This window comes from Centropristis striata, chromosome 9, assembly GCF_030273125.1.
Source record: "Centropristis striata isolate RG_2023a ecotype Rhode Island chromosome 9, C.striata_1.0, whole genome shotgun sequence".
In the NCBI taxonomy this organism is placed as follows: Eukaryota; Metazoa; Chordata; class Actinopteri; order Perciformes; family Serranidae; genus Centropristis; species Centropristis striata.
Genome location: NC_081525.1, coordinates 38,152,537 through 38,173,016, shown reverse-complemented (window position 1 = coordinate 38,173,016; position 20,480 = coordinate 38,152,537). Strand labels below are relative to the sequence as shown.

General features: G+C 34.8%; 1 protein-coding gene across 1 annotated transcript in view; it reads right to left on the bottom strand.

Annotated features, from left to right (window-relative positions):
• The window catches only part of atp8b3 (ATPase phospholipid transporting 8B3), a 63,672-nt gene continuing 43,192 nt past the window's right edge, over positions 1-20,480 (bottom strand). The window contains exons 15-31 of the mRNA XM_059340400.1: positions 20,272-20,465; positions 19,111-19,319; positions 17,378-17,409; positions 15,838-15,994; positions 14,363-14,551; positions 14,080-14,192; positions 11,661-11,828; positions 10,551-10,662; positions 10,377-10,452; positions 10,171-10,294; positions 8,990-9,176; positions 7,917-8,140; positions 7,752-7,835; positions 5,399-5,623; positions 4,559-4,697; positions 3,617-3,747; positions 1-578 (exon numbers count right to left, since the gene is read on the bottom strand). Of these exons, the coding sequence (XP_059196383.1) occupies positions 381-578; positions 3,617-3,747; positions 4,559-4,697; positions 5,399-5,623; positions 7,752-7,835; positions 7,917-8,140; positions 8,990-9,176; positions 10,171-10,294; positions 10,377-10,452; positions 10,551-10,662; positions 11,661-11,828; positions 14,080-14,192; positions 14,363-14,551; positions 15,838-15,994; positions 17,378-17,409; positions 19,111-19,319; positions 20,272-20,465 (2,562 nt within the window). The 3' untranslated portion in view covers positions 1-380. The remainder of the gene's footprint in view (positions 579-3,616; positions 3,748-4,558; positions 4,698-5,398; positions 5,624-7,751; positions 7,836-7,916; positions 8,141-8,989; positions 9,177-10,170; positions 10,295-10,376; positions 10,453-10,550; positions 10,663-11,660; positions 11,829-14,079; positions 14,193-14,362; positions 14,552-15,837; positions 15,995-17,377; positions 17,410-19,110; positions 19,320-20,271; positions 20,466-20,480) is intronic.

Genomic DNA, 20,480 nt, shown 5'->3' with positions numbered 1-20,480 from the left:
ACAAAGCGGTGCTGTCGGTTTATTGTGTTTGGTTTGATCTTCAAAGGAAATCCCCTGTGACCTCCAACAGATGGAAATTTGATTTTGACCAAAACAGTCTGAAAACAACAAAGATCAGAGATATTCATGTAAGAGTAAACCGTCTATGTAAAAACAATAAAAAAGGATTTATAGTACATAATGGTTTTTTTTATATTATATAATTTACTTTATTGGAAAATGGCAGCTATACAAAAAATAAGTGCAGGCTCTACAAAAACATGTTTAAGTACAAACACATTAAAAATCATCTGCTTCACAGTAACAATTTATATGATCGAATGTTTTCCTGTAGCATTATCCGTATTCATGTGCCGTTTGGTACTTGACTATTGTCCTTTTTATGAGTCTGTGGGATTATTACTTGCAGTCATCTTCTCGTCCACCGTCGGCACCGTGCTGCGGCGGATGCAGCTGGCTGAAGTGATGATGCGTCCCGACCCGGCGCCCTGAGAGAGGGCGTAGGAGGACCGGCGACAAGAAGCTCCCCGGCTGAACTTTGACTTCAGCTCCACAGCTGGACGGGACGCGATGTGGACCTGCGTCAGGTGAGAGTAACATCAATAACCATTTACCATTACTCACGATTCTCCAAATCAGCCATTTAATCAGACTTTTGATTTTTAAGATCAGGATTTTGTTACATTTTGGTAACACTTTACAATAACCGACTAAATAATGTTTATAGATGGTTTATAAACCAATTATTGACATTAACAAAGTGCTACTGTGTGTGTTTAAAGTTTTACTTTACTTACTTAATTTATATTTTTTCATTCTATTTTTATATTGTTTATTATCTATTACTACATATTATATTATATATCTTATATACTGTACTATTATTACAATTATATACCGTCTAGTCACTATAGCATTGTTGCCATCATATCATCAGTATAATTATAATTACCATCATCTTGCCAACCATCCTACCAACTGATCTTTTTTTAACTTCTTAAGTGTCCTTGTTCTATTCTGTTTTTTTCTATTGTTGTTTTTATTTATGTAAAATCTATCTATCTATCTATCTATCTATCTATCTATCTATCTATCTATCTATCTATCTATCTATCTATCTATCTATCTATCTATACATATTTAATATTAAAAAAATTCAATCAATTTCTTAAATTTATATGAATCATTTCAAAAATCATTAATATACTTAATATGGTGTTAAAAATGTTATAATGAGTGCAACTAAAACTATTCATAAACTATTAATTATAATTTAATGGTTTGTTAATGGTAAAGTAACTATAAACTTACATTAATATAATATCTATTTGCTATTTATAAATGCTGTAGTTAGTTAAACATTAATAAATTATGTATTTACAATTCTAAATGGCCTATATACGGTTTATAAATGATGATTGAACATTAACAAACTATCTGTTTACCACTTATAAATGATGGTTATTGTAAAGTGTTACCTAAATTTTTAATGCACACATTTTATTTTCTCAGCACTGAGAAAATAAAATTGAAAAACTGTCATTGCTCGACTATAGAGTCCTCATTCGTAAAGATCAACAGATTATTGGTTTTATGCTGTTATAACTGTCATTCACATTTTAAAAATTATTTTTCAAAAAGATCTGCTGCATTGTAAGTGTGATATTACTGCCATATTTTTGATGCACCACACTAAGGCCATATGGTGAAATTTAGGGAAATTATCTAAATTGCAGATCCTGCTTTTGATTTTGATAATTGAAAGCTTAATTTGATTTATGATTGAATTAAGCTTTTATTCTGTTTTTTTTTCATTCAACCTGGTGATTGGGAAACAACTCACCCATCTGTGATAAGATACACAAGCTCAGGCTTCCAACAGCTTCAAAATAAAACAGCAACCAAATTCATTATCATATTAAGTTGGTCTTCAAGTTAAACAGTTATGTATATTTAATTCATCGACAGCAGCAAGCACATTTTCCTGCCAGAACCCAAAAAGCTGCACAGAACTGAAGAATCATCACTGAGAAAAATACTGGAAAATATTACGTCACAGATATTTAATGAAAAGGTAAACGTCTTCAATAGTTTGGAGCAAAGGGCTGAGCTGGATGTACAGGAGCTAACCTGCTGTTTGTTTTGATTTTGATTAATGTATTGAGTTTCTGTTGCATATAACCAAATTATATTGTATGTTAACAACCAGAAAAATTGGGTTGTAATGTACATAATAGAGGGGGCTTTGAATTCTCTCACATATAATGCACTAAATCTACGCACGACACTTAACTATGTTATTAATATTATTATTATTATTATTATTATATATACTGTTGCTGCCATTACTATTATTACTATATACTGTAATATACTACTATCATTATTATACCGACCTTACTTATTATTATTATTATTATTATATATTATATATCATATTATTTTACTTAAAATTACTTTATTTATATTTTTCATTTTATTTTTATATTGTTTATTATCTATTATTACATATTATATTATATATATTATATTATATACTGTACTATTATTATTATTATTATTATATACCGTCTAGTCACTATAGCATTGTTGCCATCATATCACCAGTTTAATTATTACCATCATCTTGCCAACCAACCAACTGATCTGCTTTTTTTTAACTTCTTAAGTGTCCTTGTTCTATTCTGTGTTTTTTTCTATTGTTGTTTTCATTTATGCTACCTCAGTATTTTATTCTATTGTATTTTATTGTACTTGAATACCGGACGGGATGAATAAAGTAATCTATCTATCTATATTAATAGAGCACAGAGATTGCTCTGAATCTTGTCTCACAATACAGTAGTTCTGCATTAGAACTTCAAACAGATTTATAAAATAATCCGTCATCTGAAAACATCCAAAAAGGCCTTCTATTCTAATCAATATCTCCTTCAAATCCTGACAACTCATTATATTCCCACTCTTACTTATCGTACACATAGCTGTGATCCCCTTTCTCTCAATATTTCTCATGTTTTGGTCACTCAAACTATCGTCTCACTTCTCTTTCTTGTGCTGTTTAATTAGATCGGTGGGTTTTATTTTACTGATATAAAAATGTTTAAATTTCCACCTTTTTTTCTTACTGTCTTAACCCATTAAAGCCGGGAAAGCGCATACATCGTTTTGTAGTATTTGTATAAGCTCTCAAATACTTTTTGAATTTCATTTCTATCTGCTACAGAGGCTGAAAAATCTATTATTTAGTAGAAGAGTTGACACTTGTGTTGAATTTCCAGAAAAACTTCAAGTTTTAGGGGCTTATTTTATTCCATTGAAGCCTGGAAAGCGGATATGTCGTTTTGTAGTATTTGTATAAGCTCTCAAACACTTTTTGAATTTCATTTCTACCTGCTACAGAGGCTGAAAAATCTATTATTTAGTCGAAGCGTTGATACTTCTGTTGAATTTCCAGAAAAACTTCAGGTTTTAGGGGCTTATTTTAAAATTGCCCAGAGGTTTTACAGGAAGTTTTAGGCGTCAATGGGTTAAAATTGCGGTTTTACAGGCATTTTTTACAGGCGTTTTAGGCATAAAAATGGGTTAATTGTACTTTTTGGTGCAGATTTCTCACCCTGTGTTTGTTGTTCTTGGTGAGGACGACATTGACAGCCAGAGCGGTCACCGAGGGCAACACAGCCATCCAGGTAGTGAGCAGAGCTGTGAGCCATACGAGAGGATCGATGAAGGCCTTATCACAGACACCTGATGAAAAGCACACACGGAGTAATCAAACCTGTTCACAGGCACGATGACAGATCATCAGATCGGCATTAAACAATCATTAAAATTGACATTTCTTCCTGCGTGTTTGGTTGTATGTTTTTTTATCGATGACTCGTTTTGATATTGTGTGTGTCCAAGTAGGGGTGTGCCATATCGTATCGTTCATGATAATATCGGTATATTTTTTTTATGGTTAAAAAAAATGCATATCATGATATTGACAACGTTCCTACTTCTTGGTGTAGTGGTTAAAGTTGTTTTAATCACAAAAAGCTACTTACTCCCTGTCATTAAACACATGCAGCTTTCAAAATAAGAGCACAGTGTGTTAAGAGAATCCACCACAGCATTTACAAGAAGACTGTCAAAATAAGATGCCTTAAATAAAACATATAAGAACCTTTATTCTCCTTTACAATATTTCATTAAAATATGCCCCCGGAACCCCTAAATGGTTATTTTTATTATTTGCTCATACTCAAAGAGTCAAGAGTAAATGTTTGTATTTGGAAAATGTTGAGATTTGCACTTCACACTAGAGTTTAGATTTTTATTTATTTATACATTTTCTATATCTTTTTAGGTATCTCCTAATATCTTCAAGAATATCGTTATCGCAAAAATTGCCAGCAATATCGTGATATTCTTTTAGGGCCATATCGCCCACCCCTATGTCCAAGTGACTCAAGTCCTGCAGGAATGGCTGTTAGAATGGAAACAGCCGGGAGTAACAACACTCAGATGACAGAAAAGAAAAGAGTAGATAGCACTGAGATGAGGAGACGTTTACCGATAAATAAATAGTCGCTGGGTGATTTCTGAAACAGGCGGGCGCTGTGGGTGATCCTGGAACAGATGAAGAAAAGCCCCACAGAGACACACAGAGCTGCTAAATTGAACTTGGTCCAGTATCGGGTCAGCAGCACGACCTGGAAGACAGACAGGAGGATCGTATATCTGGATTTAAAGCCTTCAGAGTTCCCAGCTGACATTCTGACTGGTTTACTGGTGAACTTCAGCAGTAATCCAACAGTATTTAGTCTTCAAGTTACAGAATTATGCTGTGATATAGTATAACAGAACACTTTGGTTGCTTATCATCCAATATCTATAAAATACAGATACATTTTCTGATGAGATTAAGAACTTAAACGTATGTAAAGAGAAACATGATTCTGTTTGATTTTTTATGTCATTCCACCGCAGATTGATAAACAAATGAGAATTTGGCAACAGAGGTCCTACAGAAAGGAATATGTAAAATCATTCTTTCTTCTTGTAAGATGTGCATGATAATGAGAATACAAATATGTCAAATAAGGTATTCAGCCCAAATAATATGTAGTACAGTAATTATAAATAATAAACCCATATAACAATTAAGGATGAATAAACAAAAAAATAGCAGCATTGTTTGGGTCTATTTCTTCCTACAGAAAGGAATATGTAAATCATTCTTTCTTCTTGTAAGATGTGCATGATAATGAGAATACAAATATGTCAAATAAGGTATTCAGCCCAAATAATACGTAGTACAGTAATTATAAATAATATGATTTATTAAACTCAAAGTAAGTACGAAAAAATGTAGGTAGGCTGTGTTTTAATCCAAGAAAAGTGTGATTCTTACCTCAGTGGTGGCAGTGAACGTGGCTGCCATGGAGACAGTGACCGCCATGGTCTGGTAGTCGTAGGCCGTGTCGTAAAAGACTCCAAGTGGGATGAAGAAGAGAACGAGCGATGTGTAGACAGCATACAGCAGCGATAGAGACAGCATGAGAGGGCTGGAGAGCTCCTGTTTCTGTCCAGACTTATACAGCTCCGGCCATCTGAGGCAGCTCTCTGCATTCACGTCCTACAAGAAGTATTATTAGAAGTTATATATCTTAACCTCCTGAGACCCAAGCTTTTGTTTGGTATGTATTGTTAGTTTCTCCTAGATCATGGGTGTCAAACTCGCGTCCCGCGGGCCATTTGCGGCCCTCGTGACGATATTTTGTGGCCCCCACCTTGATATGAAAGATTAATGTGAGTTTTATATAAATGGCACTTTACCTTGTTGTGTGCGGAAGGATCCTGTAATTACTTTTTGGGGTAATTTTGTGTCTTTTTTTAATAATTGTGTGTCTTTTTAAAATAATTTTGTGTCTTTTGTGGTAATTCTGTGTCTTTTTTTGTAGTTTTGTGTCTTTTTAAAATAATTGTGTGTCTTTTGGGGTCATTTTTTGGGTCATTTTGTGTCTTTTTAAAGTAATTTAGTGCTCTTTCAGTCATTTTGTGTCTTTTTTGGTCATTTTGTGTATTTTTTTGGTCATTGATATGAAAGATTAATGTGAGTTTTATATAAATGGCACTTTATCCTGTAATTACTTTTTTTGGGTAATTTTGTGTCTTTTTTTAATAATTGTGTGTCTTTTTTAATAATTTTGTGTCTTTTTAAAATAATTTTGTGTCTTTTGTGGTAATTCTGTGTCTTTTTTTGTAATTTTGTGTCTTTTTAAAATAATTGTGTGTCTTTTTGGGGTCATTTTTTGTCTTTTTTGGGTCATTTTGTGTCTTTTTAAAGTAATTTAGTGCTCTTTCAGTCATTTTGTGTCCTTTTTTGTCATTTTGTGTATTTTTTTGGTCATTTTGTGTCTTTTTTTTGAATTTTTTATCTTTTTTTGGTCATTTTGTGTCTTTTTTAAAGTAATTTACTTTTTTTCTGTCATATTGTGTCATTTTATTTATTTATTTATTTTTTAGTAATTTCGTGTCATTTTGATACTGCCTTCAGCGGCCCCCAGGTAATTTGAGTTTGAGACCCCTGTCCTAGATATTTGATATTTTGGATTTGTAGGACATGATAAGTACAAAAACTAAGCAATGTCTTTGAACAGGAAGTAGTTTTTGAAAAAAAACACGCAAATCGGTTAATTTTACTGTATAACACAATTAATTCACCAGTGTATAAAACTTTTATTTCCTTACATTTACTCCCTCTCTTTGGAAGAACGATAGTAAAAGTCTATTCGTTTTCAAATGAGTACTTCCTGATTAGCAGAGTCGTAGCTTGTTGCTAATGCTAAAAATAGTCAAACTTGCACAGAATATCAAGCTACAAACATTATTAAGCACAAATGAACAAGTTTTAACCATAAAATCTGATCAGATTTTGTACCTGGTCCACTTTTGTCTAGGGATAAGCTGTTGATTGACTTTAGCAAGGTGCTGCCATCTGGTTTTTACACTAATTGATGTATTGTGCTTTTTCTAGAGTGTGTACTACTGAGGACAACATGTTATAGTTAAGCAGAATTAAGTATAAGGTCCATAAAACCTAAAATGAAATGTCCACATATGAGGACGCAGGGTCACAGGAGGTTAAATATCAATTATATAATATCAAAATATGATTGTTGAGCTTATACAAACATCCATCTCTTCAACTATCTCACCTGTTCAAAGAAGGCCACACACAGTTCAGATCACCCAAATAAGAAACAAAATGACCAAAAAACGGAACCAAAATGACCAAAAAAGACACAAATTGACCACAAAATGATCAAAAAAGACATAAAATGACCGAAAAAAGACAGAAAATGACCAGAAAAGACACAACATGACCAAAAAAGACACAAAATGACCAAAAAAAAAAGACACAAATTGACCAAAAAAAGACACAAATTGACCACAAAATGATCAAAAAAGACATAAAATTTTGTACCTGGTCCACTTTTGTCTAGGGATAAGCTGTTGATTGACTTAAGCAAGGTGCTGCCATCTGGTTTTTACACTAATTGATGTACTGTGCTTTTTCTAGAGTGTGTACAACTGAGGACATCATGTTATAGTGATGCAGAATTAAGTATAAGGTCCATAAAACCTAAAATGAAATGTCCACATATGAGGACGCAGGGTCACAGGAGGTTAAATATCAATTATATAATATCAAAATATGATTGTTGAGCTTATACAAACATCCATCTCTTCAACTATCTCACCTGTTCAAAGAAGGCCACACACAGAATCGGGGTTGCTGTGTAGAAGACAGTGTAGAGAGCGATAAACCACGTCTCATACAGAGACTGCAGGGGAGAAAAATGGTTGAACAAATGGTTGAATAATGATAATTTTCAGTGTTAAAGTCTCATTTGTGTATGTCTAACCTGAGCACTGAAGCCATTGAAGAAACCAAACCAGATGTGCACAAGAGCAAAGCCACAGGTCTTAAAGAGAAAGTAGCGCAAGAAGAGGGAAATTCGCCTGTAGGACCAGCGGCCATGGACCAGCAGCAGCCTCTGCAGAAACCGAAACTGGGACAATGCAAAGTCTGCACTCTGCACCGCCTGACCTCCCTCCACTCCTGCCAGCCCCACACCAACATGAGCCGCTGGTGTTGGGAAACAGAGTGAAGACACAAGGAAAGGAGGACGAAAATGTAACAACATGGAAGCAGAATACACTATATGTAGGTATATATGTGTGTGTGTGTGTATATATATATTTATATATATATATATATACACTACTGGTCAAAAGTTTTAGAACACACCAACTTTTCCAGAATTTAATTGAAAATGATGCAGTTTAATGTCTCAGTGTACTCTGAAATTAGTGCACATTTGCAACATTTAAAATTCTTTATTGAGCATGATAGTGTTTTGAAAGTAAAAAAAAGATTCAAAATCACATTTTATGTTGGACTAAAGGACTAAAAAAAGACACAAAATGACAAAAGAAGACACCAAAAGACACAAAATGACCAAAAAAGACACAAAAAGACACAAAATGACTTACAAAGACATGAAAATAATTCAAAAATGGACAAAATAACCCAAGACTCCATAGAGTTAAGTTGTTAACCCATTTCTTGTTCCCTGAAAAAGGCCTTCCTTGTATAATTCTGAAATGTACATTATTTTTCAGTTTTTGTTAACCTTACATTTTTTTATTTACCTCTGGCAGTTCACCACTTACCTTTGAAACCCTTTCAAGCTGTTCATTTGACTTGAACTGCTTGAATTTCAATAAAAAACTGGAAAAATTGGGGTGTTCTAAAACTTTTGACTGGTAGTGTATATATATATATATATATATATATATATATATATTGTGTACATTTACAGAATCTTTAACCTGTTTATTGTCTAATTACAAATGCCAATAAAAAGTTTTTTTCAGAAAGCGGAATACACTGATAAACACACATTTTGTAATGTTTTCATTGAAGCTGACTTACTTTTGATCATGTTTACATCGTTGGCACCGTCCCCGATGGACAGGGTGACGGAGCGGGTGTGCTTCCTCACCAGTGTGACGATGTCAGCCTTTTGTCCAGGTGTTACACGACAGCACAGCACCGACTGACACTGTTCTGCTATGCTCATGAATGTGGCCCCCCATTCTGGTCTTTGGTCAAACTCTGCCTGGAATAGAACATCATCAGCTCAGTGTGTAGGTTAGAATTACATAAAATAGACCCTTCTTCTAAAGCAGTAGTTCTCAACCTTTTTGAGTCGCGACCCCCAATTTAACATGCATGTTGTCCGCGACCCCCGCTCACTGAACAGAATCATGCACAGTTCAGATCACCCAAAAAAGAAACAAAATGACCAAAAAACGGAACCAAAATGACCAAAAAAGACACAAATTGACCACAAAATGATCAAAAAAGACATAAAATGACCGAAAAAAGCCAGAAAATGACCAGAAAAGACACAAAATGACCAAAAAAAAGACACAAAATGACCAAAAAAAAGACACAAATTGACCAAAAAAAGACACAAAATGACCAAAAAAGACACAAAATGACCAAAAAATACACAAATTGACCACAAAATGACCAAAAAAGACACAAAATGACCAAAAAATACACAAGTTGACCACAAAATGACCAAAAAAGACACAAAATGACAAAAAAACCCCACACAAAATGACCAAAAAAAATCACACAAAATGACCAAAAAAAGAAATCATCTCACAACCCCAATTGGGGTCCTGACCCCAAGGTTGAGAATAGCTTTTCTAAAGGATGTTTGCTTTGGGTTTCAGATATTTTCTATTGACAGCTTTGACATCTCTTGTTTGAAGGCATTTAAGTTCTGTCAATTTATATTTTTTAATTAATTCCTAACCTCTAGGCCACGGACTGGAAGTCATAAAATTTCAGGTTTCAAAGAAAAATAGAAAAATGGGAAATAAAAGACAGTTCAGCAGAAGTTAAACCACAAGTTAAGTCAGGAGATCCTCCAATAAAAGTATGTTTAGAGAACAGAATTAAAGGAGATCCCTGATTCAGTCGATCTGCCTCGGGGGCCCTGTCTGACAATCACTTTATCCGCTTTAGTTTTCAGCTGAGCCTCTGGAACAAATACAAGACAACAGCTCCATTTGAAAACTAGATGACTGTCCAGTGTTTACCAGCTCAGGTCCAGTGAGGACCACAGCAGTCTTTTCTCCAGCCGTCTGCTTGTCTACTGCCCACAGCTCTGTCTGTTTGGCCTTGAAGAAACTGACCCCTGGGTCTGGGGACTGGAGGATCTGTCTGCAGGGGCAAACATACAAAGATCAATTAGCTGGTGTGAGTATGTGCACGTGTCTGTTTGTGTATTTTTATCATTGCAAACCTCAGCTCCTGCCATTCCAGTAATCTGGTATCAGGATCCAGGAGCTTGCAAGAATATCCAATATTCACGGCAGTCTCTACAAGGAGGGAGACAGAAGGAGCAGGTAAGAGAGAGGAAAAGACGTGCATTCAAAGTGGTGTCACTCCAACCTTCTGCTAAAGTATGTCACAATACCTTTTTTGTCCCCAGTCAGCACCCATACTTTAATCCCAGCCTCTTGAAGCAGAGCAATAGTCTCAGGAACGCCCTCCTGAAGCCGGTCCTCTATTGCCGTCACCCCGAGAAGCTATAAATTGTGCAAAGTCAAGTATTACTGAAGGATATTGCCTTTATTACATACATGAGTTGAGTACTGTAAGGGCCCCCTGGCCTTCACATAAAAAATGTCACTCAAAGAAACAGTGACCAACCAAGAGACTCAAAAAGACTACAAAGGCTAAATAACTATAATATACACTACCGGTCAAAAGTTTTAGAACACCCCAATTTTTCCAGTTTTTTATTGAAATTCAAGCAGTTCAAGTCAAATGAACAGCTTGAAAGGGTACAAAGGTAAGTGGTGAACTGCCAGAGGTAAATAAAAAAAGGTAAGCTTAACCAAAACTGAAAAATAATGTACATTTCAGAATTATACAAGTAGGCCTTAAATGGGTTAACAACTTAACTCTATGGAGTCTTGGGCTATTTTGTCCATTTTTGAATTCTTTTCATGTCTTTATAAGTCATTTTGTGTCTTTTGGTGTCTTTTTTGTCATTTTGTGTCTTTTTTTGGTCATTTTGTGTCTTTTTTTAGTCCTTTAGTCCAACATAAAATGTGATTTTGAATCTTTTTTTTACTTTCAAAACACTATCATGCTCAATAAAGAATTTTAAATGTTGCAAATGTGCATTAATTTCAGAGTACACTGAGATATTAAACTGCATCATTTTCAATTAAATTCTGGAAAAGTTGGTATGTTCTAAAACTTTTGACCAGTAGTGTATACGTGTATCTTGATCCTGTAGGAAAGGTGCTGGGTCCTTTATGATCCACACAATATTATGCAGTGTAACAAACAGATTATATGCATGACATTCAATCACATAAAAATAAAAAATGCATAGGATTTACCAAAGTAGCTTGGAAACAAGGATTTATTTTCTTAAAAAGGACTATTATTTTATGCTCCACACATATAAAACTTAATTTAGGGGAAAGTAAAGTGCAGAAACCGTTAAAAACACGCTTTATTTAAAGACTTATCTGTGTGAATGATCAGCAAGTCACACTGAGGAAGAGCCCACCTGCAGCTCTGTCTCCATCTGATCGTACAGTTTTTCCAGCAGAGCGTCGCGGTCACAGGTCGCCATGGCAGCAGACTGGGCCAAAGTTTTACTCCACTGCTCCCATGATGCCTCAGGAACAGATCGAACCGCAACACACAAAGTCCTCAGACAAGCCTGGGCAAACAACTGACAGAAGATAAGTTAACACGTTATTATAGGCTGCACATTATTTACTGAGTGATCTTTCAGGCAGAATTGAAGAATTGACAAAGGAAACATGAGATAAACACTTAAGTCTTGGGAGGCACGCCTCAGCAAGCTCAGTAGGAGACCAGTGGTCTGATCCTTTCTTGAAAACTTTATTGATCATTGATCAAGAACTTTTAACTACTCTGATTCTCTATTCACTGTGTATAAGCTTTGATGATCAGACAATCGATGACAAGGAAGAAGATAGTGTAAGTTGAGTACAGATGCTCACAACAATAAGGGACTATAAAATAATAAGGGACTATAAAATGGTTTTATTTCAATGACTACCAATAATAGTGAAACCTTTACTTCACAAAGATGGTCCATCTTTACTCATTCCAGCGACTTTGCACTATTGGTCTGTCGGTCAGTCCACCAACAATGGTAACACTTTACAATAACCAACTAAATAATGTTTATAGATGGTTTATAAACCAAAATTTAATCGTTAAATGTTTTCAACCAATTTCTTAAAGGTAAATTAATCATTTCAAAATCATTAACATACTTAATATGGTGTTAAAATGTTATAATGAGTGCAACTAAAACTATTAATAAACTATTAATTATAATTTAATTGTTTGTTAATGGTAAAGTAACTAAAAACTTACATTAATATACCATCTATTAGCCATTCATAATATATATAACTAATAATTTAGTTAGTTAAACATTAATAAATGATGTATTTACCATTCTAAATGGCCTATATACGTTTATAATTGACGATTAAACATTAACAAACTATCTGTTTACCATTTATAAATGATGGTTATTGTAAAGTGTTACCCCAACAACTACTGGATGAATTGGCATTAACTTCTGTTTAGACATTCTTGATCCACAGAGGATGAATCCGAATAACACTGGTGGTATCCTGACTTTTCAGCATAGTCATGAAATTTAGAAAAAAAGTTTCCACCTTTTAATGCGGATGTCCAATAAGTGTTCAAAAATAAATGTAGTTGAATTGTGACAAGTGAATAAACTCCTTATTGTTTGCTATATTGACCAAGAAAGCCAAGTTTGCAGCTGCAACATCTGTTCTTTCTGCATCCAGTGCCATTATTTGACATAACAGATGGTGGTTAGGAAGAACTACAGAGTGCCATTTAATTTTTTGTTGCTCAAAATTGTCCTTCATCTCCCTGCTTTTATTGAGGTTGAACTTTCCATCAAGTTTTACTCATCGTAGATGGACGGAGGAGTGCTGGAGGATCCCAAAGATAAATTGGAAAGACAAGCAGTGTCAAGAGGCCAGATGAGAGTGAGTATTTTTGTCACCTAACTCTACTGTAAGTTGAGTTTCTTCTGTGAATTTAAGGTGGGCGTCAGTAGCTCTCGCGCAGTGCATTCTAGTACATGTTGGCACTGCGGTCATGACTGTGAGCAGGAGAACTCTGCTTTCTTGGTAAATATAGCATGCACAGAGGAATTTAATTCTTAGGTGGACTACATAAACTGTCAAAACTGATTGGACATCCACATAAAGGGTGGCGAAGAGCCGTATGGATTTCTTCCAGCTAATCAGCTAATATTTCGAGAAAAAAGCTTCAAATTTACTAGATTAAAGCGGCAAATCTACAAGGAAAAAAGTTGCAGATTTAAGAGATTTAAAGTGGCAAATCTGCCCGAAAAAAAGTCACAGATTTACAAGAAAAAAGGGAAAAAAACAACCTTTTTCTCGCAGATTCACCACTTTAAATCTCATAAATCTGCGCATTCTCGTAAACTTTTATCTCAAAATATTACCCCCCTCCCCTGGGTCTGTTTGTTATTTTACACATTCTGGCAGTATGTAATATCCTCCAATACTCTCTAAGGTTGAAATTTGGAATTTGCAAGTATTTCAATGAGTGTCCTATTAAGGGTTAATATCCCCCTGAGGATTAATTCTAATGACTGTGTCTCTGATATTTTATATGAAGCCACCATCAGGAAGAAGTGTCCAGTACTTTCTGATTAAATACATGTAAAACTGATGACATTCTCATCAACATCAGCTGTTTTTTTCGAGCTATCATATGTTAGCATGTTAACAAACCAAGCTAAGATGGTGAACTTTTTTCGAAAGTGCGAACTGCTTACTACTGAAATGGAAACCAAAAGATACTTACAGAGTGTCATATAAACAGTAGGCTCAATAACAGCACACACTAACAGTTAAGTAGAAACTCCAGTTCACCTCCAGGGCACTTTCAGTCCTTTCCAGATATGGACAGTCCTTCTGCAGTCTCTCCAGGATCACTATGTCTGCCCCTTTACAGTATAGCTTTAACCCACCCTCTGGCTCCCGCACTGAAAAAACAAAAGAAAACAACAACAAAAAAAACAAAACGAGTATGGATAATTTACTCAGGAAAGAAGTTGGCATGGAATAACTTAGCGTAAGTGCAATTATAAAAAAAATAACAACTTTTTAAGATTGAAAATATATTGTTTGTGTGTATTCAAAGATGGACTCTCACCCAGCACAGACATGCGTCTTCTTTTGCTGGTAAAGTCCAGAAGTGCGAGCAGCTGATATTGTCGAGTGAAGCCCAGCTCAGAGACAACCATAAAGTCTCTAGTCCTGGAGAGAAAGACCCAGCCGAGCTCTCTGGCTGCACCAACAAGAGCTTCCTCATCTGGGGATGCAGCCTGGTAAACTGGAGCCTCTGGGGGAATGTTGTCAACACACAAGACGGATGTAAACATGTTGTTTTCTGTTAATGTTGTGTTATAATGACCAATGAAAGGGATAACACTGACTGAACAACAGGTTATGAAATGATCCTGCCTTTTATTTTATTTTGTTTTTATTTTAATTTTATTTCAATTTAATTTAATTGTATTTTTATTTTATTTTAATTTAATTTAATTTTATTGTATTTAATTTTATTTTTATTTTATTTTATTTTATTTTATTTTTATTTTATTTTTTATTTTGCTCCACTTTAGTCTTATTTATTTCATTTTAGTACTTATTTTGCATTAGTTTGATGTTTGTTGTCACTGTCCATTTTATTTACTCATTTTCTTTGTCTGTGTGAATAAATGTATGTTTGAGGGGATATAAATGAAAATGTTTGTATATTCGACATAAAGTTTGATATGCACTTGAAACTTCAATAAAAAATATTGTTGAAAAAAAAAAATGTTGTGTTATAATATCAGATCGGTGGTTTAGAGGAAGGACAAAAGCATTATCCTTTCTTGTTTAAGTTTTGTCAACATTAGACAAGTAGTATCTTAAAGTGCAAATTTAATACAGAAAAAACATTGGTTCTGCACCGCCTTCTCACTCCTCTTGGATCAAGGACATCCTTCAGTTTGTGAAACTGGAGAAGGTTAGGTGCTCCATACATGGTTCTCTTGCAAAGTTTGATAAAACTTGGGGTCCGTTTTTTGCACGTTGAGGGATTGATTTTTACGGCTATTCCTGAGTAGCCACCCTGATTGTCTACTAGTTGTGAGTTTTTCTTGTGTGATTTTGTAGCATGCTGGGAATGTTTTTTATTTATCTCTGCTTAAGTGAACATATTATTAGACTTTTATTTAGCAGTGGGTGACCTATTTGTGTTTTTGTTTTGTTCTGTGTATTTGTTGTTCGCTTCCATTTTTATTTATTTAATTATTTATTTAATTTTATTTAATTGTATTATTTTATATTTATTTTCTGTATTATTTTTATTATTATTATTATTTTACTTGTTACACTTGACACTGTTTTGACTCTCGTAATGTCATCTCTTGATTTTGTTATGTCACTGAAAAATCAATAAACAAATGTTTAAAAAAAAACAAAAAAAAAACATTGGAACCAGGAATCACATACTGAGATTTCATCAAAAAACAGTGTTGATTGCAGTGTAACCTGAGGTTTAACATTTCTCTCAGATGAAGGGTAAAAACTTAACTACTTTGTGTTGAATCACAAAAATTGTGGATACACAAACACAACCTTCTTTCCACTCTGCCATGACAGTGTGACATAGAGACAGTGCTCTGAGGAAGTGTCTGCTGTATGGACACTGCTGCCCTCTGAGCTTCTCCACCAGGCTGGGAGCAGACATGAACAGACGGCCGCAGGAGAACGGATTCCAGCTTAAGTCCATGGGCTGCACACATATAGGGGAAAAGGTGGTGCAACAAACGTTACTGTGTTCTGACATCATACTGCATTACAACTGTGGCTTACATGCAAAGTGAAGTAAAAACAGACACATAGACGAGACAAGATGTAGCATGAAGGCAGGTTTAACCCGCTGGAGTCTAAGACAATTTTTCCTGTTTATTTCCGCCTGTTTTTTTTGTTGTTAAATGCATGTATTTCTTCAACCCTTTGATGCAGAATAAAGTAATATACACAATTTTTTTCAGGACTACCGGTGCTACCAGAATATACAGTTGAAACCAGAAGTTTACATACACTATATAAAAAGACACATATGCTTTTTTTCTCACTGTCAGACATGAAATCAGACAATCACTTTTCCTGTTTTAGGTCCGTTTTTTTAGACAATTTTTTATTGCTTTCTTCAAAGTCAGAAGTTTGAAGAAGAAAACATGAGTACTGTAAGACAGATAAATAAAAAAATAAAAAAATGTCTAAAAAAATCCTTTTCTCATCATTCTGGCATTTAGCAAATAGAAATAATTTTGGTAATCCTAATGGACCTAAAACAGGAAAAGTGATTGTCTGATTTTATGTCGGACAGTGAGAAAAAAAGCATATGTGTCTTTTTATATAGTGTATGTAAACTTCTGGTTTCAACTGTATGGCTCCTGTCATATGTCACATGAATGTGCAAAAAGTTATATAACCCTGAAGACAAAGGAACAAATAAAGCGAAAATTTAATTTTACAGAAATATACTAAAACCATGCACAAAAACATAAATGAAATGGCCTTTTTTTAACTGAATGTTATATTTTTAGGTCTTGGGGATCAGGGGGAAACAAATAAACACTCTACATTGTACAAAATTACATAAATTTACAAATAAGTTGAGACGTTTTTCTCAAGAATACCTCAACTGTGCCTCACTTCAAAGCAATTCCTTCAAAGTGTACTAGTGTTTTAGTGACATTTTGCAAAGCAAAACTAATTGTTGTTACTTATTTTACTGTACCAAATCAACTTTCTTGCAAAACAATGAGAGCGCATCCATCCTGCTCCCTCTCTGTGCGCTAAATATCAATACATACAATATGGTTTCTTTTTTCCAAAAAGACTGTTGTTCCATGTCGGATTATAAAACCTATGGAAGGCGTACAATGACACCAAATACCTCTTCTGAAAGCTGCAGATCCAACAGAGCGACTGCTTTTTAAAGTACATTGATACAATCCTCCGTTCCGGAGCTATTCAAGTTTTAATAGAGCCCCCCCACGCGAATCATCTGCGACTTGTTAGACTTCAGAGTGTTAAGAATACCTTTTGGATGAAAAGAAAAAACAAAATACAGTTGAGAGTTTATTTGAGAGTAGTTATATGTTACCTCTGTGTCCTCTGCTCTGACTGATGCATCACCTTTAAAAGAAGAGAAATTATAATATTTAATGTCTTGCAAAACGCATATGAAATTGAGAAGAAAAAAAGAGAGAAAGAAAGAAAGAAAGAAAAAAACAGACATGTGAACCAGGAAGTGGCTCAGACATACAACATATGGTTGATGTGATTCTGACACGGTTTCAGTTACAGTTTGTCTTTAGTAGGCAGAGCCGGTGTTAAATATTTAGTAGACGTTGGATATGAGCATGTTCAGTGTTTCCTGTTGTCTCGCTCAAGGAAATCTGCTCTGTGTGTTAATAAGATATTATTATTTACTATTTATTGTCAACATGACCTGGTTCCTAATGAAAATTTAAGTTGTTTAAGGTCCTGCAAAAAGCCTTTTGAAAGCATGTTGAATTCATAATTTGTTGTGCATCCTAAAAGTATAAATATAAAAGCCTTTTTTAATATTTTACCTCAGCACCCTGAGGTAAAATATTAAAAAAGGCGTTTATATTTGTTAGACTGGGCAGAAAGTAATGGTTTAAAAGTCTATGAGTGAGTTTTTCTAAATTGTTTGTTCCCTTATTTGGATTTATAACCAGTTTCTTTTATTAATTGTTGTAGACTTCATTCAGTGTTGTAATACTGGCTCAGTTTATAAAGGGGTTGCAGCAATGCTGTTTAAATCAGTACACTATATGTTAACTTTAGTGTTGGTTGTGGTTGAGTCTTGTGCTCTGTATATAAATATGTATATCTAGATGTTTGTTCAGTCAAGTATATTCATTTACATCCATTTTAGCAACATTAGATGTGGGCTTTTTGTTGGCCTGTCATATTATAGTTACACCTTACTGAACAATCGGTATACACAAATGTTTTGTTTTAACTTTTATTTACTGCTGTGTTGCCAATTTAATGTCTACATCTCTTCGGTATAAATAATAATGAAAATTTGATCCCGAAAAAAGTCTGAGTTTTGGAGATTTACTTTCAAGCTAGCCATGCAACACAAGTTCAGATAAAGATATTTTGTTTTCCCATAGGTAGAAGTGTTGGCATTAGTGTTTTTAGAACAAGAAATAAATATCATTACAGTAAAACATAGATATATACACTACCGGTCAAAAGTTTTAGAACACCCCAATTTTTCCAGTTTTTTATTGAAATTCAAGCAGTTCTAGTCAAATGAACAGCTTGAAAGGGTACAAAGGTAAGTGGTGAACTGCCAGAGGTAAATAAAAAAAGGTAAGGTTAACCAAAACTGAAAAATAATGTACATTTCAGAATTATACAAGAAGGCCTTTTTCAGGGAACAAGAATGGGTTAACAACTTAACTCTATGGAGTCTTGGGCTATTTTGTCCATTTTTTAATTATTTTCATGTCTTTGTAAGTCATTTTGTGTCCTTTTGTGTCTTTTTTGGTCATTCTGTGTCTTTTTTAAGTCATTTTGTGTCTTTTGGTGTCTTTTTTGTAATTTTGTGTCTTTTTTTGGTCATTTTGTATCTTTTTTTAGTCCTTTAGTCCAACATAAAACGTGATTTTGAATCTTTTTTTTACTTTCAAAACACTATCATGCTCAATAAAGAATTTTAAATGTTGCAAATGTGCATTAATTTCAGAGTACACTGAGACATTAAACTGCATCATTTTCAATTCAATTCTGGAAAAGTTGGTGTGTTCTAAAACTTTTGACCAGTAGTGTATATTAGATGCTCAGTTTATTTTTTACCGTAGATCTCTCCGGCTATGCAGCATTGTCTGAAAAGTAGACGGTTCTGGGTTAGTGTCCCAGTTTTGTCACTGAGCAGGTATCCCACTTGGCCAAGCTCCTCATTCAGTGAGGTATTCCTGGCCTGGGCCGGTCTGTCTGCCTGCTGCCAATACATCTCCAAATCCCAGCCAATAAACTGGCTGTGGACCGTGTGGATCATTTCAAACCTGTGGACACAGACATACACAGTGAGATGGTATACGCACAAACACAGGTGTATTTCAGCCTTCCTGTCTGGCCTCAAATGCAACATGGTCTCACAGAAATCCGTGAAATAGCCACAGAATCGCTCAAATTTCTGTGAAACTGACACGGATTTCGCTACAATGCAAGTTAATGACAGTCATATCCCGTGGCTATTCCAACATACAAAGTGATTATGTACATTCACTGAGTGAATATTTAGAAAATAAAACATATATTTCTCACTAGAAATGTGATCAAAATCCATTTTTATGCAGAAACTAAGTCAAAATATTGATTTTTCACTAAAAATGAGACAAATGTCCGCCATGTTTTTTATTCTGACCGCCGGGACCTTGAAAGTCATGTGACTTGGAACAAACCAATAGCCACGGGATATGAATGTCATTAACTTGCATTGTAGCGAAATCCGTGTCAGTTTCACGGAAATTTGAGCGATTCCGTGGCTATTAACCTTTTTCAGGGAACAAGAAATGGGTTAACAACTTAACTCTATGGAGTCTTGGGCTATTTTGTCCATTTTTTTATTCTTTTCATGTCTTTGTAAGTCATTTTGTGTCTTTTTGGGTCATTTTGTCTCTTTTTTAAGTCATTTTGTGTCTTTTGGTGTCTTTTTTTGTCATTTTGTCTCTTTTTTTGGTCATTTTGTGTCTTTTTTTAGTCCTTTAGTGACTTGGAACAAACCAATAGCCACGGGATATGACTGTCATTAACTTGCATTGTAGCGAAATCCGTGTCAGTTTCACGGAAATTTGAGCGATTCCGTGGCTATTAACCTTTTTCAGGGAACAAGAAATGGGTTAACAACTTAACTCTATTCCACGGATTTTGAGTTAAGCGAAATCTGTGGCTATTTCACGGATTTCTGTGAGACCAGGTTGCTCAAATGTGTTCAGAATTGTTGATGGAACTAACGAGATGTAGAGAGCGATGGGCATGGCCGGGCTGAGCAGGATGATGTAGCTCCAGTAGCTGAGGAAGCCGGTGTAGACGGGGTTGCCGTTAACCACCAGAGCAGACGGGAGCCCAGTAACGCTGGTGACCCAGCTCGAAAACACGCCAGCGCCGATGGCGAGGAGCAGAGCAGCCAGCAGCACGGACAGGACAATCTAGAGATCCAGACA